At 41.7% G+C, this 14,827-nt stretch overlaps 1 protein-coding gene across 1 annotated transcript in view; it reads right to left on the bottom strand.

Moving 5' to 3' along the window:
• Positions 1-13,402, bottom strand: part of POP1 (POP1 homolog, ribonuclease P/MRP subunit) — a 29,783-nt gene extending 16,381 nt beyond the window's left edge. Inside the window, exons 1-9 of the mRNA XM_021688266.1 lie at positions 13,261-13,402; positions 10,804-10,971; positions 9,685-9,860; positions 7,173-7,421; positions 5,374-5,461; positions 4,761-4,948; positions 3,616-3,872; positions 3,398-3,491; positions 341-452 (exon numbers count right to left, since the gene is read on the bottom strand). Coding sequence (XP_021543941.1) covers positions 341-452; positions 3,398-3,491; positions 3,616-3,872; positions 4,761-4,948; positions 5,374-5,461; positions 7,173-7,421; positions 9,685-9,860; positions 10,804-10,971; positions 13,261-13,402 — 1,474 coding nt within the window. The remainder of the gene's footprint in view (positions 1-340; positions 453-3,397; positions 3,492-3,615; positions 3,873-4,760; positions 4,949-5,373; positions 5,462-7,172; positions 7,422-9,684; positions 9,861-10,803; positions 10,972-13,260) is intronic.
• Between the last annotated feature and the right edge of the window lie 1,425 nt (positions 13,403-14,827).

Raw genomic sequence — 14,827 nt, 5'->3', positions numbered from 1 at the left:
GAACATGTATATTTCCATCAGTGATAACTACAGTAGCTTCACACACAAGCTTAATTGTGTACAACTAAGTATAGACCTTAGTTTAGTACCTGGTCTACGTGTTTACCTATCATATCAGAATGCCAGTTATTCGGAATGCTAACAGAAACTCAAATAGAGCTTCCTACGTGCACTGAGTCAGGCACCTCTCTTCCGTGTTCTCTTGCCGTAATACGACAAGGAGTTACAAGTTAAAAAGCACTGCTCCGTGTAGTTAGCCCAACTGTAGAACACTCTTTTAGCCCACTTCCCACTCCGCCCTTCTTCCCCAAGCCACCCAGTCAGTATTCCCTCTGAATACCTCCCAACAACTCAAAAATGGCTTCTTGTCTGTGATGAAGGGAAACGCTATCAGGATTCTTACAGGTTTCAGTCCACCAGTGGTGAGGCGCCTTCTCTGTGTCCTCTCCCTCCTGAAAAATAACAACTCCTATTCACCAGACAAATAATGAATCAGACCTGATCATTTTGTTATGGTTGACAGATGTGGGCAACTGCCACCATATTTAACACAATAATTCACACCAGCCTAACTACTCTTCTAATTAGAGGCAACGACATACACTTCTCTCAAGATTTCACACACTAAAACCCACAGCCCTGGTTTTCAGAGAGGTCCCTGCGTTCTTCTCTCCGCACACTCCTGACAAGAGGCCTGCTCCTCGCTCCTCTCCCACTACTGCCAAGTGCATTCCAATTTAAGCGGTAACACCTTCCCCGCCCATGAAAAACCAAACCTATGCTGTTTGAAGCAATCTGCGGCAAACGGATATCTTACAATTATGTTATTCCTAGAAACTTCAAATAAGATAAACAAATATTTTACTTATATTTTTCCCAGACAGAACCAGGAATTGAGCAAGGTTTCAAAAAGCACCTCAGGGGTGCCTGGCTGGCTCATTCGGAAGAGAGTGCGACTCTTGATCTCAGGGTCATGAGTTCGAGCCCCATGGTGGGTATAGAGATTATTTAAATGAATGAAAAACTTAAGACTTAAAACAAAACAAAACAAAGACAAAAAAAGCACCTCAGTAGCAGGTGCACACCAAGAAAGAGAACCTATAGCCATGATTCATACTGAAGTTCACTGAAGGAGGATGTGCTCCTACTGATTCTACAGAAGCAACCTGTTAACATACAGGCTATTTACCTCACAGAAACTCAGGTAGTATAGCTTGTTGGTTTAAAGTACAGGCTCTGGAACCAAACTTCTTAGGTTCAAATCCTCCCTGAGCAACTGATTAGCTAGAGTGCAGCCCCTACTCTGTGCCAAGCTAAAAACACTGGGGACAGAGTCCTTGCCGTCACCAAGTTCAATATGAACATCGCATAAGTACACAAGCGAATCTAGACATATAAACTGAGGAAATATGCAAAATGCAATGAAATATAATACAATTTATATCATTTAACTTGAGGGTCAGGAAGGGATTCCAGAGGGAAATGATATAGAGGCTGAAATCTGAAGAATAAGCAAGGTTTAGCGAAGCAGAGAGGGGGTGGGGGCAGAAAGTTCAGCCAGGTAGAGAAAAAGCAGGTGTGAAGGCTTTAAGGGAGCGGAGACCTGACATATTCTAGGACCTGAGAGGCCAGCATGGCTGAGCAGCAGATGTGGAGAGACAGACCAGACAGGCAGGAAGGCACAAGAGAATGCAGTCACGTGAAGGGCTGTGGGTTTCACCACAAATACAGTAAGAAGCTATTCAAAAGCTTTTAATCGGGGAAATGACATGATGTGAATCAATTGTTCAAAGATCATTCTGTTTCCTGCGTGGAGGATGGAGTGAAAAGAAGGAAGAGCAGAGGAAGTGAGGAAGCTGCTTCAGTGTGCAGGCAAGAGACACAGTGGCTGAGGCCGGTGTGGAAGCAACAGAGAGGGAGACAGAAATAGCCTTTGATTTTTAAAGTATCTTTCTTCTAACAGCTCAAAATCTGTTCCGACCTAACATCTTATTTGACCGTCAAATCTGTGAGAGGCACCAGCACGGAAGGGTTAGTTGCACTAACACTGGGAAACAAACCGAATCTGAACCCGGAGTGTCTGATTCCTAACCTCGTCGCTCCTCTCTAGACCTGTGTGGTCAACTTGGTAGCCAATGGCCACAGAGAGCTATTTCTATTTAATTTCTAGTTAATTAAAATTAAATGAAGGTACAAATTCAGTTCCTCAGTCACCCTAGCCACATTTCAAGTGTGCAAGAGCTACGTGTGGCTAATGGCTACCGACTCGGCGCCACAGAAGAACATCATCCTTGCAGAAAGTTGGACAGTGCTGCACCAGACACATTGCTCTTAAGCTTTTAGGGATCACAGACCCTTAAAACTAGCCCCAGAGAACCTCGTACACTGCTGGAGGGAATGCAAGCTGGTGCAGCCACTCTGGAAAACAGTATGGAGGTTCCCCAGAAAGTTAAAAATAGAGTTACCCTACGACCCAGCAATTGCTCTACTAGTTATTTATCCAAAGGATGCAAACATAGTGATCCAAAGGGGCGCCTGCACCCCAATGTTTATAACAGCAATGTCCACAATAGCCAAACTATGGAAAGAGCCCAGATGTCCATCGACAGATGAATAAAGACGATGTAGTATATATATACAATGGAATATTACTCAGCCACCAAAAAAAAGAAATCTTGGCACTTGTAACGATGTGGATAGAACTAGAGTGTATTATGTTAACTGAAATCAGTCAGTCAGAGAAAAACAAATACCATATGATTTCACTCATATGCGGAATTTAAGAAACAAAACAGAGGATCACAGGGGAAGGGAGGGAAAAATAAAACAAGACAAAATCAGAGAGGGAGACAAACTGTAAGAGACTCTTAACCATAGGAAACAAACTGAGGGTTGCTGGAGGGGAGGAGAGTGGGGGCTTGGGGTAAGTGGGTGATGGGCATTAAGGAGGGCACGTGATGTAATGAGCACTGGGTGTTATATACAACCGAACTCTACCTCTGAAACTAATAATAGACTATATGTTAATGAATTTAAATGAAACTAAAAAAAAAAAAAAAAACTAGCCCCAGAAAATATGCACCAAACAAGTACAAACAAACAAAAAACAGCACACACTTTCAGTAATTTTAAAGGCTCTGTTACCCACAAAACACAAAACTCACAAACTACAAGGGTAGTCTGCATTTAAATAAGAACAAGTCAGTTTACTTATTAGATTCGCTGAGATCTGTGCTCCTAGAAGTGAAAGATGATGACATATTTGATAATAAGCAGAGGTAGAGAAATAAACATTTATAGACCATGGTCCCAAATGCTACCGAAGTATGTTAGGTTTCACAAATTTGCTAAGAAGGACACGAATGGAATAAAGCACCACAGTCACACTGACTCTTACGGTCTGGACAGAAGCAGCTTTTAGTGCCTCAGTCAGGATGGAGTGGGAAAGTGGACCGATCAACCGGAGCCTGTTCATCTCCATCGTCAAGTCACTGAAAGAGAGAAAAGGTCTTCAGATGGAAACTTCCATCATATACAGTGTCTGAGCCACTGGTGAAAACAGAGCAAGTCTTCACTAAAACTGTTCAGCAGGTTCAGAGCAAATTCAGCCTGTACCTGATTATAATGCCTGTGGCTGGAGAGATCCAAGAAGATGGTTGACATGGATCTCTAGTTCCGTCACCGATGACTTTTTTAACGGGTTTAGCATTTCCTCCATCATCTTTCCGTTTTCTTTTCTTGCCAATTTTTTCATCAGGCAGTACAGTTTGGCTTTTTTCTTCGGATGTTGTCGGCAGGAGGCTGGGGATGCAGACGGCTGATTTGATGGGTTCCACACACTGGCATGCTGCTTTGAGTTCCTCTAAAATATCCTAAGGAAATATTGAAACACTTCAGGCGGTTTAGTCCATGTTATTTTTTACTCCCTTTAAAAAATTTACATCTTTATCTCCAAATTAAATGAAATTCATGATTATCAAAAAGCTTTCTGGCGCTTCTAAACAGTGCACGGCATTTGAAACAAAAAAACTCCTAAGTGTCAGGGGCGGCCTGGGTGGCTCAGTCAGTTAAGCATCTGCCTTTGGCTCAGGTCATGATCCCAGGGTCCTGGGATTGAGTCTCGCATCAGGCTCCTTGCTCAGCAGGGAGCCTGCTTCTCCCTCTACCTGCTGCTCCCTCTGCTTATGCTTTCTCTCTCCCTCTCTCTGACAAATTAAAAAAAAAAAACAACTTAAATAAATAAATAAAATAAAATCTTAAAAAAAAAACTCCGTTTACGAAGATTAATGAAAACAACACAACTACTCTGAACAATTAGCGTTTTTTTGAAAATGAGATTAAAGAGAAAATTTACAGCCTACCATAAAAAAGCAGTGAATAGACCAAAAAATAAATAAATAAATGAATAAGAGAGATTAAAAATCATCAGAATTACTCGAAATAGCTTCTCATCATCAAAGAGGCTCTGACAAGCACCTAGATACCAGTGAATTCAGGTCTCATAGGAGCATTAGACCAAATGCAGCATTTCAAGCCACTGCATAATATGGTGGGTTTTCATCTCTACTTTCACTATGGCTTACTAAAAAGTGAAAGGTCAAGATTTGCTTCATTTCATATTCACATAACATTCTTCCCTATGTTCAAATACCAAGCTATCAGCCCAACTCTCATACTATTTAAATTTCCAAAGCATTGATTTCAATGGTAATTAAGAATGCAGTAACAGAGTCTCTAGGAAATAATCTCAAGGATTATACCTGTTTAAGCGTTGGATGAAGCCAGATCCACAACTGCCTGCTCTCAGAAGTGTGACCGGGGGTCCTCTCACACTTCCAAATAAATGTGACAGGCCCCAACATCTCTCGAGGGTATTTGTTTGCCCGATAAAGCAGGACGCTACCTTGGCGCTTCCCAGACAGGCAGTGAACTGCCGCGAAAGTCAGTCCTGACATAAACAAAGACAAAATGCCATGATCTCCAGTGCTGAGATGGCAGTGTCGTCTCCCGATCGCCCTACTGTTACTTGTTGTCTATCTCCATGAGGGATGAGGTGTTGGTTTTGATCACTGCACAGATCAAAGCCTGGTACACAGTAAGTTCTCAATCAACAGTGAATGAATGATTTAATGAGGTTTGAGTTTCTGCCCGACTGAACTCACTCCACCAGAACAATGGCTCTCTCACTTTACACCTGACAATGTTAGAAATGATTTGAAACCACCCTACCTTCCCTAACATTAACACACTCCCTGGGAACAAGAACTGTCTCACACATTTTGAGATATGTTTGAATTCCAAAATGCTTACTTGCTCATGACATGAATAAATATGCAAAGACTAAAATAGCGCTCAGCTTTGAAACAGGTTTACCTGCATCTACGCTACACATCGGAGAAAGTGCCTTCAGTATTTCTTCCTCTTTGCCCTTCAACTCCAAACAACAGTAGTAGGATAAATCCTGCACAGAGGGAGAGACATAATTAAATACTTAGGAAGTGACATGGGGGAAAACTGTGAGCAGCCAAAAGCCACATCAGAAAAACTTCTACAGGTCCACGACACAGACCACACTGCTAAAGCTATCATTTCATAAGTCAAAATCTGAAGCCTGTCTATTCCTAGGACATTAGCAAATGTTCTTAAACCAATTGAAAGCAAAATCAAAATGAATTTTCATTTAAAATGTTAAGTTATGGTGTCCTTTTCATAAAGAAAATCTGTGGGTACACCTGGCTGGCTCAGTCAGAGTTTGCTGGAAGCAACCCAAATGTCCATTGTTGGATAAACAGATAAACCAGATGCGGTATCACACACAATGGAGTACTACTATTCAGCGTCAAAAATGAGGGAATTCCAACACACGATACAACATGGCTGAACCTTGAAGACATTATGTTAAGTGAAATAAGCCAGTCTCAAAAGGATAAATATTGTGTGATTCTACTTATATGAGGCATCTAGAATGATCAAATTCCTAGAGACAGAAAATAGAATGGTGGCTGCTGGAAGCAAGAGGGTGGGCAATGGGGAGTTATTGTTTAATGGGGGGAGTTTCAGTTTGGGAAGATGAAAAAGGTCTGGAGATGGACGGTGATCATAGTTACACAACAACGTGACTACAGTTAATGCCACAGAACTGTGCACTTCAAAATAATTAAAGGGGGTGCCTGGCTAGCTCACTCCATAGAGCATGCAACTCTTGATCTCAGGGTTTTAAGTTCAAGCCCCACGCTGGGTGTAGAGATTACTTAAAAATAAAATCATAAAAAAAAGATAATTAAAGTGGTAAAATTTGATGTTATGTATATTTTACCACAATTTTTTTTAAAGGTTCTTATATTGATTATTCTGCTACAATTGCTCTCCAGATCTTGATATCAGACAATCTTAGTATCAATGGCTTTCAAAACGTGGCCAAGGCTTCCAGTTAAGGAATGAACAGGTCATGGGGATAAAAGGCACAGCATAAGGAATACAGTCAATGATACTGTAATAGCACTGTGTGGTGACACATGGTAGCTATGCTGTGGTGAGCACAGCATAACACAGAAGTTGAATCACTATGTTGTACACCCGTGACTAACATTAACATTATGTGCCAACTATACTCAGATAAAAAAGTTAAAAAAAAAAAAATCTGGCCAAGGTCATCCTGCCATCCAGACAGACCCCGTGCAAAGATCAAATTTCTAAGTATGTACTGGAAGAGAGAAAGCAGTTGACTTAGCAACTGGGGGAGGGGAGAGGGACAAGATAAACACTATTACCAGGCTCTAAAACAAACTGTCCTCTCAAAAAATTTAAAACAAACTTCCTAGCATCCCACTGAATCATAAGCATCTAGAACAGCATTTTGAACATAGCTATAAGGGCACACAAATATTTGTTGTAGATGAACGACTTCTAAATGAATCAATGCCAAAGAAATCTCGAACATGACCACCAAAACCCTGCAGGACCTAGTTCTTACTTACTTTTCCCGAACTAACCTCACCTTCATGTTATCCTCGATCTCACTCTCTTCGTCTTTATCATACCATTCTTCCCTCTTACCTGACTTCCTCTGCCTCCCCGACTCCCCCATTGTCTTACCCCTTAGGGCTGAGCCTAGACATCACTTCCATTTTGTCTCAACAAAAAGAAAAAGAAAACCAGTTGGAAGAGCATACCTGAAGGAGGCAACAGTTTGTCATGGCTCGGTAGCAGGCTCTGTGGCTCTTCACCGTCGGCCTCTCCCCGAGACAGTAGCCCCACTTCTTGACCATGTGAAACCGCTTGGCATGCCAGATGTGAGTTTCTAACCATATGTTCTTCTTTTGTCTACGGTTAAATTCTAGCACCCGTTTTTTGTGACATCTTCGAGCTTTATGGCATTTATTCTTTGAATGTTCTTTTTTCTGATGTACTGCTTTCTCAGCCTGTGGTTTCAAGGAGAGAGGCAGATCCTAGTTTGTAACTATCTCAAAACAAAGTTACATGTGAGGAATTCGAACAACTAACTTTAGATTAAGTGGATTCCATTAATATGCTTCATTTTTTTTTAAAAGATTTTATTTATTTATTTGAGAGAGAGACAGAGAGAGCAAAGCAGGGGGTGGGGCAGAGGAAGAGGGGGAAACAGACTCCCGGCCAAGCAGGGAATCCGACACGGTGCCTGATCCCAGGACCTGGAGATCATGACCTGAGCTGAAGGCAGACGCTTAACCAACTGAGCCACCCAGGCACCCCGGTATGCTTATTTTTTTTAACTTGATTATGTTTCCAAAGAAAGAGCAGAAGGGGAGGCAACAGAGTGAAGATTTCAGAGATGGGCAAACTTAGAGAGGAAGCACAGTCCTATCACTTATTAACTGGGCAAGCTTTGTGGACTATGAGGATTAGAATATTTATAAAAGGCTCCACACAGTAACACAAGCTTACTGTCGCTATTCATATTAGAGAGCAAGAAAATAAATCAGACGCTAGCTTTTTTGTTACTGGTTTTATTGTTGTTTTCTAACCTCTGAGATTAGAACTAAATGCAAAACATAGGATGAAAAATATAAAGCGAGGAAAACCTACACATCTCATGTTGGTTAGGTCCTGAGAGACAAATGCCAAACTGATCACTGGGAAACAAACCTTACGTTACATCTAGAAAGCACAACATTCCTGTTCGGTTTTCACTCTTAATCTCCTTCATAGCTGAGCAAAACTTTTGTGGGGGAAAAAAACAAAACAAAGACAAAAACAAAAACTCCTCCCCCTCAGTCCGTGGGCCGCTAAGGACACACTCTATGCTGATGAATCCTAACCCCGCCCAGTACGTAGCAGTACACTGCAGGCACCTCCTGGAGAACTTCTGGGTCAATGAGCAAAGACACGGGGAGCTTAGACAATCTGACAACGCCCACGCCAAGGATTCTGGTGGAGCCAAAAACAACTAGACTTGAACAAAAATTAAATCCAAGTTTCAAGTCTTCAACGTTGAAAAAGTCAAAAGGCAAACACCAGGCACTGATGCTGCTTTTTTTTCTTAACCTTCCAACTTCGAGCTGGCCACACCCCCAAAATGCAGAATTAAAATCGCTTATGTGGTAAGGTCAGGATTGCATTTTAAATCTGGCAGGGGTTATGCTGAGCGAAATAAGTCAATCAGAGAAAGACATGTATGATATGACCTCACTGATACGAGGAATTCTTAACTTCAGGAAATGAACTGAGGGTTGCTGGAGTGGGGGTGGGGTGGGAGGGATGGGGTGACTGGGTGATAGACACTGGGGAGGGTATGTGCTATGGTGAGCGCTGTGCATTGTGCAAGACTGTTGAATCACAGATCTGTACCTCTGAAACAAATAATGCAATATATGTTAAGAAAAAAAAGAAGAAGAAGAAGATAGCAGGAGGGGAAGAATGAAGGGGGGGAAATCAGAGGGGGAGACGAACTATGAGAGACTACGGGCTCTGAAAAACAAACTGAGGGTTCTAGAGGGGAGGGGAGTGGGAGGATGGGTTAGCCTGGTGATGAGTATTAAAGAGGGCACGTTCTGCATGGAGCACTGGGTATTATGCACAAACAATGAATCATGGAACACGACATCAAAAACTAATGATGTAATGTATGGTGATTAACATAACAATAAAAAATTAAAAAAAAAAAAAAAGAGAGTAAATCTGGCAGGGGACCAGGGGCGCCTGGGTGGCTCAGTTGTTAAGCATCTGCCTTGGGCTCAGGTCATGATCCCAGAGTCCTGGGATTGAGTCCCGCATCAGGTTTCCTGCTCCGTGGGAAGCCTGCTTCTCCCTCTCCCACTCCCCCTGCTTGTGTTCCCTCTCTCGCTGTGTCTCTCTCTGTCAAATAAATAAATAAAATCTTTAAAAATAAATAAGTAAATAAATAAATCTGGCACGGGACCGTCAACTATTGAATGCCATTAAAAGAAAGGGCTTCCAACCTGAAACTAATTTAAAAAAAAAGTAGAAAAAAAAAAAAGAAAGGGCTTCCAAACACTATGTGTAATATCCAACTGCCTGCTAATTAGACAGCAAGGGGGGTTGGGGGGGGGAATCATGATTAAACCAAAAAAATATGCAAAATGAGCATGTTGCTTCTGGTTTTCATCTTAATTCTATTAGGTTAACACGTCTCAATTTCTTTTACAAACTACTAACTTAAACATTTACAATAAGTGAAACTCATACCTCTTTTTGGGCAATCTCCCGCAACCGCCTGGGAAGGCGTTTGACATTGTGGCTCATGGCTCTCCGTCTCATGTGCCGGGGCAGGGTCTGGAAAACCAGCGAATTAGAAGACTTCTGGGTCACTGCTTTCAACATAGCACTGATTTCAGCAGCTCGGGCTTGAGCAAAAGTAGAAGCTGCCGACAAAACAGCACCATCATTAAAGACAAGTCTTGAATCCATACTTCTGGTAGATCTCAGAAGGAAGAGAGATTTGAAGTACATGAGCTTACAACTCACCCACCACCTGAACCCCCAATTAGATTAATACCAAGGGTGGTTATTTCTGTATTATCAGATTATGAAACTATTCTGTTTCAACTTCTTTTCTACAAAGATTCAGTGTTACTTTTCTAATCAGATAAAAAGTTTGAAAAGCAAGTATACAGAGAATTTCTTAAAGCGGAGGCCGACGTGCAATATAATCTCAACCATTTTTAAGTGCAATAATCACACAAGAAAACAAAGAAAAAGCAAGGTTTTAACAACGGTTGCAACTTCAAGGGTTTTTTTAAACATTTTCTGCTTTTTCCAAATATGTAGCCATAACTATTACTAGTTTTCCTTATAGAAAAACAGAATTTTTTTGGAAGTAAACAGAAGGCACAGAGATTAGAAAGCACACCTAAAGAATATAGGGTTATGGGATAGCAGGGGTGACTGGAGACAAGGTCTGAAGGGGCCTGGAGACAGGTATTTAAAGGTCTTAGTTACCCTCGGAGTGCGTTAAATTTGGTTTCATCTTTGGAGAATGCGTGCTGAGGACTATAGATGGCATTTTATATTTAAAAAAGGGGTGAGGGAAGGGCAAAGAAGATTTTAGGACAAAAAGGAACAGTTCACAGATATGGACTTATAAGAAGATGAAGAACGGAAAAAAGAAACGGAAGAGGGGAGAGCAATCAGGTTCAAGGAAGCTACAGCCAAAGTCCAGGCTGGAGGTGAGAAGGGCCCAACGTGGAAGGAGGAGAGGAGAGAGACGTGGAGGCAGGGCCAAGACAGAGAGCACTGGAAATCTGGCTGTGTTAGAAACAGAGAGCTCATCATATAATCAAACTTCACTTCTTCACAAACACCTACCAGTTATATACTTGGGAATCTCCTGAGACGTGCCCTCGGGACCTGCCTTCCACCCTCCCTTCTTTTTAAACATTATTTTGGAGGAAGACTGTTCCTTCACATCAGGATCGACCGGGGAATGGTGGGTCATTTTGGTTTGCCGCTGTCGTGAAGTTCCAGAAAAAGGCTCTAGTTTATTTTCAAAAAGAAAACAAAATGAAGTATGTCAGCCTTACCAGGATCTGGATTACAGTGGAGAACACCACTTGCTGGGTGGCAACGCTAATCATGTTTTTAATCCTACAACCACCCTGTAAGGTGGCTATTACTATCTTCCCTAAGGGAATCTCAGATGGGGAGGTGAATTACCTTGCCCAAGGTGTTGTTGCTAGCAGGCAGCACAATGGCTAATCTTGCCAGCCTGACAAATTAACCTTGCATATAACTGATATAAAGGACCTTTTCTCCAAATCGTACAGATTTTAAATCTAAGCTCCCTTAAATGCTACAATTTACATGATTTTGTATATTCAGTCTTTTATCCTAAATCTCTGGCACACTCAAGTTGGGAGCCTGTGCTAAAGTAAAGAAATAAAAGCAAAGTCTCTAGGAGCGCCTGGGTGGCTCAGTCGTTAAGCGTCTTCCTTTGGCTCAGGTCATGATCCCAGGGTCCTGGGATCGAGCCCCGCATCGGGCTCCCTGTTCAGGTGGGAAGCCTGCTTCTCCCTCTCCCACTCCCCCACATGTGTTCCCTCTCTCTCTCTCTCTCTCTCTCTCTCTCTCGCTGTGTCTCTGTCAAATAAATAAAATCTTAAAAAAAAAAAAAAAGCAAAGTCTCTATACCCATGTCTTGGCGTTGAAACCACTTACTTTAAGACAACATCAAATCTGTCTGCAAATGGAGGGAGAGATCAGTAGAGAATTTTATGGTGTTCCAGCTTATTTCCATCATAGTGTTAATTATTAAGCCCCTGTAAACCATGAAACATGTTATAAAGTTTGTCACTGGGAGGTTTAAATGAGGTAGTATGTGCGAAGGCTTATTACATGGCATAGTAGGCATCAACTGCTGGACCCGAATCTAAATCTTATGAAGATGAGTCTAAAACTTACTTAATCAGACTCAATGCACACTCTTCTTTAAAGTGTCCCCCAAAAGTCCTTAGTCACCTGATTGCTGTCTTCCCAAACTGGCATTTTCTATTGCTACCCAATGAACAACTATTACCTTCATATCACCCTGTAAGGTTCTATAATCAGCACACAAGTTAAATGCGGATACAATAAACACACTGTCCTTCTTTTAGGAAATAAAATAGTGTAATTTTTTTTTTAAGATTTTATTTATTTATTTACTTATTTATTTATTTACTTATTTATTTATCAGAGAGAGAGAGAGAGAGCACAAGCAGGGGGAGCGGCAGGCAGAGGGAGAAGCAGGCTCCCCACTGAGCAGGGAGCCCGATGCGGGGCTCGATCCCAGGACCCTGGGATAATGACCTGAGCCAAAGGCAGACGCTTAACCAAACAACTGAACCACCCAGGCGTCCCTAAAATAGTGTAATTTAATAGTAATTGTGTTAAGGTAGAGATATAATATACCCACTCTAAGATACATACAGCCAATTCTTATTCCCAGTAGTTATGCACTATAAAGTCACAAAGAACACTGAATTAGCAAATAATGAAACACTGTTCCTGGAGGAAATATATATATATATATATATATATATACACACACACGTATCACATCAATTGCAATCTCACATCATAAAAACAACTCATCCTGGTACATTCTGTTTCCTTTATTTACAAAGGAAAAAAGAGATTCAGAAGTGCTAAGTGATTTGCCTGAGGCTGCCCACAACCAGAACTCAATCCCCACCCAGAGAGGGAGCTCCCTGTGTTCTGCTGTGCAGTCTCGCTACAGTCTACCCACTCTGGTCATATCTGTAAGAAAGCAGAAGCAAGAAGGCAGCTGGGAACCTCAGCTAAGAACGTCCACATGGGGTGACTCAAAATTTTCCCTCTCTTTGCAAGTCCACGAATGACCACCAAAGTACCATGAGTATTAATTTGGGGGTTACAAATCAACTTAGCAACTAGATGAATTTGCAAATACAAAATGTGTGAATAATGAGGGTCAACTGTATCTGTTTTTAATGCAGGCCATTTACTATTTAAATAATAACAATCAAAAAGAGCTGACAAGGGGCGCCTCGGTGGCTCAGTCAGTTAAGCGTCTGCCTTCAGCTCAGGTCATGATCTCGGGGTCCTGGGATTGAGCCCCAAGCTGGGCTCCCTGCTCAGTGGGAAGTCTGCTTCTCCCTCTCCCTCTGCCCCTCCCCCTGCTCATGCATGTGCTCACGCTCATGTGCACGCGCTCTCTAATAAAGTGAAAATCTTAAAAAAAAAAAAAAGAGCTGACAAAAGCATTTTGATCCAAACAGAATGGCGAGAGTACTGTGTGTCTCTTACCTTGTTTTTGAGCTTGGAAAGGTCTCCCACCTCCATTATGGTACTTTGTGCTCCTATCGGCCACAAAGCCAGAAGATAAAGTCACATTAGTGGGCTGGTTTCTCATTTTCTTAGCATGTTTTCTTTCTTTTGCATTAGACATTTCTGGAAAGAAAGTAATAAATTTAGTACAAGCAAAGGGAACTTCCATGCAAAATAAAAATACATTTAGTAAATATTCATGTAACTCAAAATTTGATTCTTCATTTATTATAGGTGTGCTGATGATATCAAAATGTTATCACGATACTGATCTACAGCAGAGATTTATCACCAGGGGCATCTCTAGGGGAGCCATGAATGGTATTAACACCAAAAACCCAATTCAATAGGAGAAAAATAATTCTATTGATGGAAGAGACCATTATTAGTATATTTCAGATTGCATCACCAGAAATTTCAATCATATCCCAATGCTGACACTGCACAAAGTCTACTGAAAGAATGAAAAATGAGGTACAAGATAAGAACCCTCTGCCACAGTGAAAATTCTTAGGTGAAACAAGAGCCACCTGAATCAATGAAATACAATACACACTATTCTGATATGATACCCTCTCTACAAAAACTGAACATAAATTACTGATGCTTTCATTTCTGCCACAGAGACAAGGCCAGCTGTACCTTTAATTTATAACAGCCAAAAGATTTCACTTTAAAATAAGGATAAAGGACAAAACCCGGGGGAGCCTGATGGCTTTACTCAGTAGTTCGCAACTCTCAAACTCAACAACCTCCTTTTTCTTTTTCTTTTTTTAGATTTATTTATTTATTTGAGAGAGAGAAAGAGCAGTGGGGAACAGGCAGAGAGAGAGGGAGACAGAGTCTTGGGCAGACTCCCTGCTGAGTGTGGAGTCTGACACGGAGCTCAATCTCACGACCGAGATCATAACCTGAGCCGAAATCAAGAGTCAGACACTTAACTGACTGAGCCACCAGGTGCCCCTCCCCCCCTTTTTTCTGATTGGCTTGAAACACCTGTTTTCTATTTTGAAATGAAATTCATTAATAATATAACATACTAGACACATAACTTTTACCAATATATCCCCTATAATATGTGCCCTAACTATAACATAAAGGAGAACTAAATAATAAAATAATGTGTACTTGCTGTATGTAAATATTTCACCACTCCTGGCTGACGTTATGTAACGTGTGCAGGGAGATATTCTGAACTCAGGGGTAGAATCACCACCAGGGGTAGATTGGCACAATCTGCCAAGCTGCAGAAGAGGCCTGCGAGCCCCCATGCCATAGGCATTAGCTCTGTTCTTACTGACTGGGGGGACATCTGAAGAATCCTGTGCAAAGGGGCGCCTGGGTGGCTCAGTGGGTTAAGCGACTGCCTTCGGCTCAGGTCATGATCCTGGAGTCCCTGGATCGAGTCCCGCATCGGGCTTCCTGCTCGGCAGGGGGTCTGCTTCTCCCTCTGACCCTCCTCCCTCTCATGCTCTCTGTCTCTCATTCTCTCTCTCTCAAATAAATAAATAAAATCTTAAAAAAAAAAAAAAAAAAAAGAATCCTG

The sequence above is a fragment of the Neomonachus schauinslandi genome, chromosome 4, assembly GCF_002201575.2.
Source record: "Neomonachus schauinslandi chromosome 4, ASM220157v2, whole genome shotgun sequence".
In the NCBI taxonomy this organism is placed as follows: domain Eukaryota; kingdom Metazoa; phylum Chordata; class Mammalia; order Carnivora; family Phocidae; genus Neomonachus; species Neomonachus schauinslandi.
The sequence above is the reverse complement of the archived record's forward strand: the minus strand, read 5'-3'. Positions and strand labels throughout refer to the sequence as shown.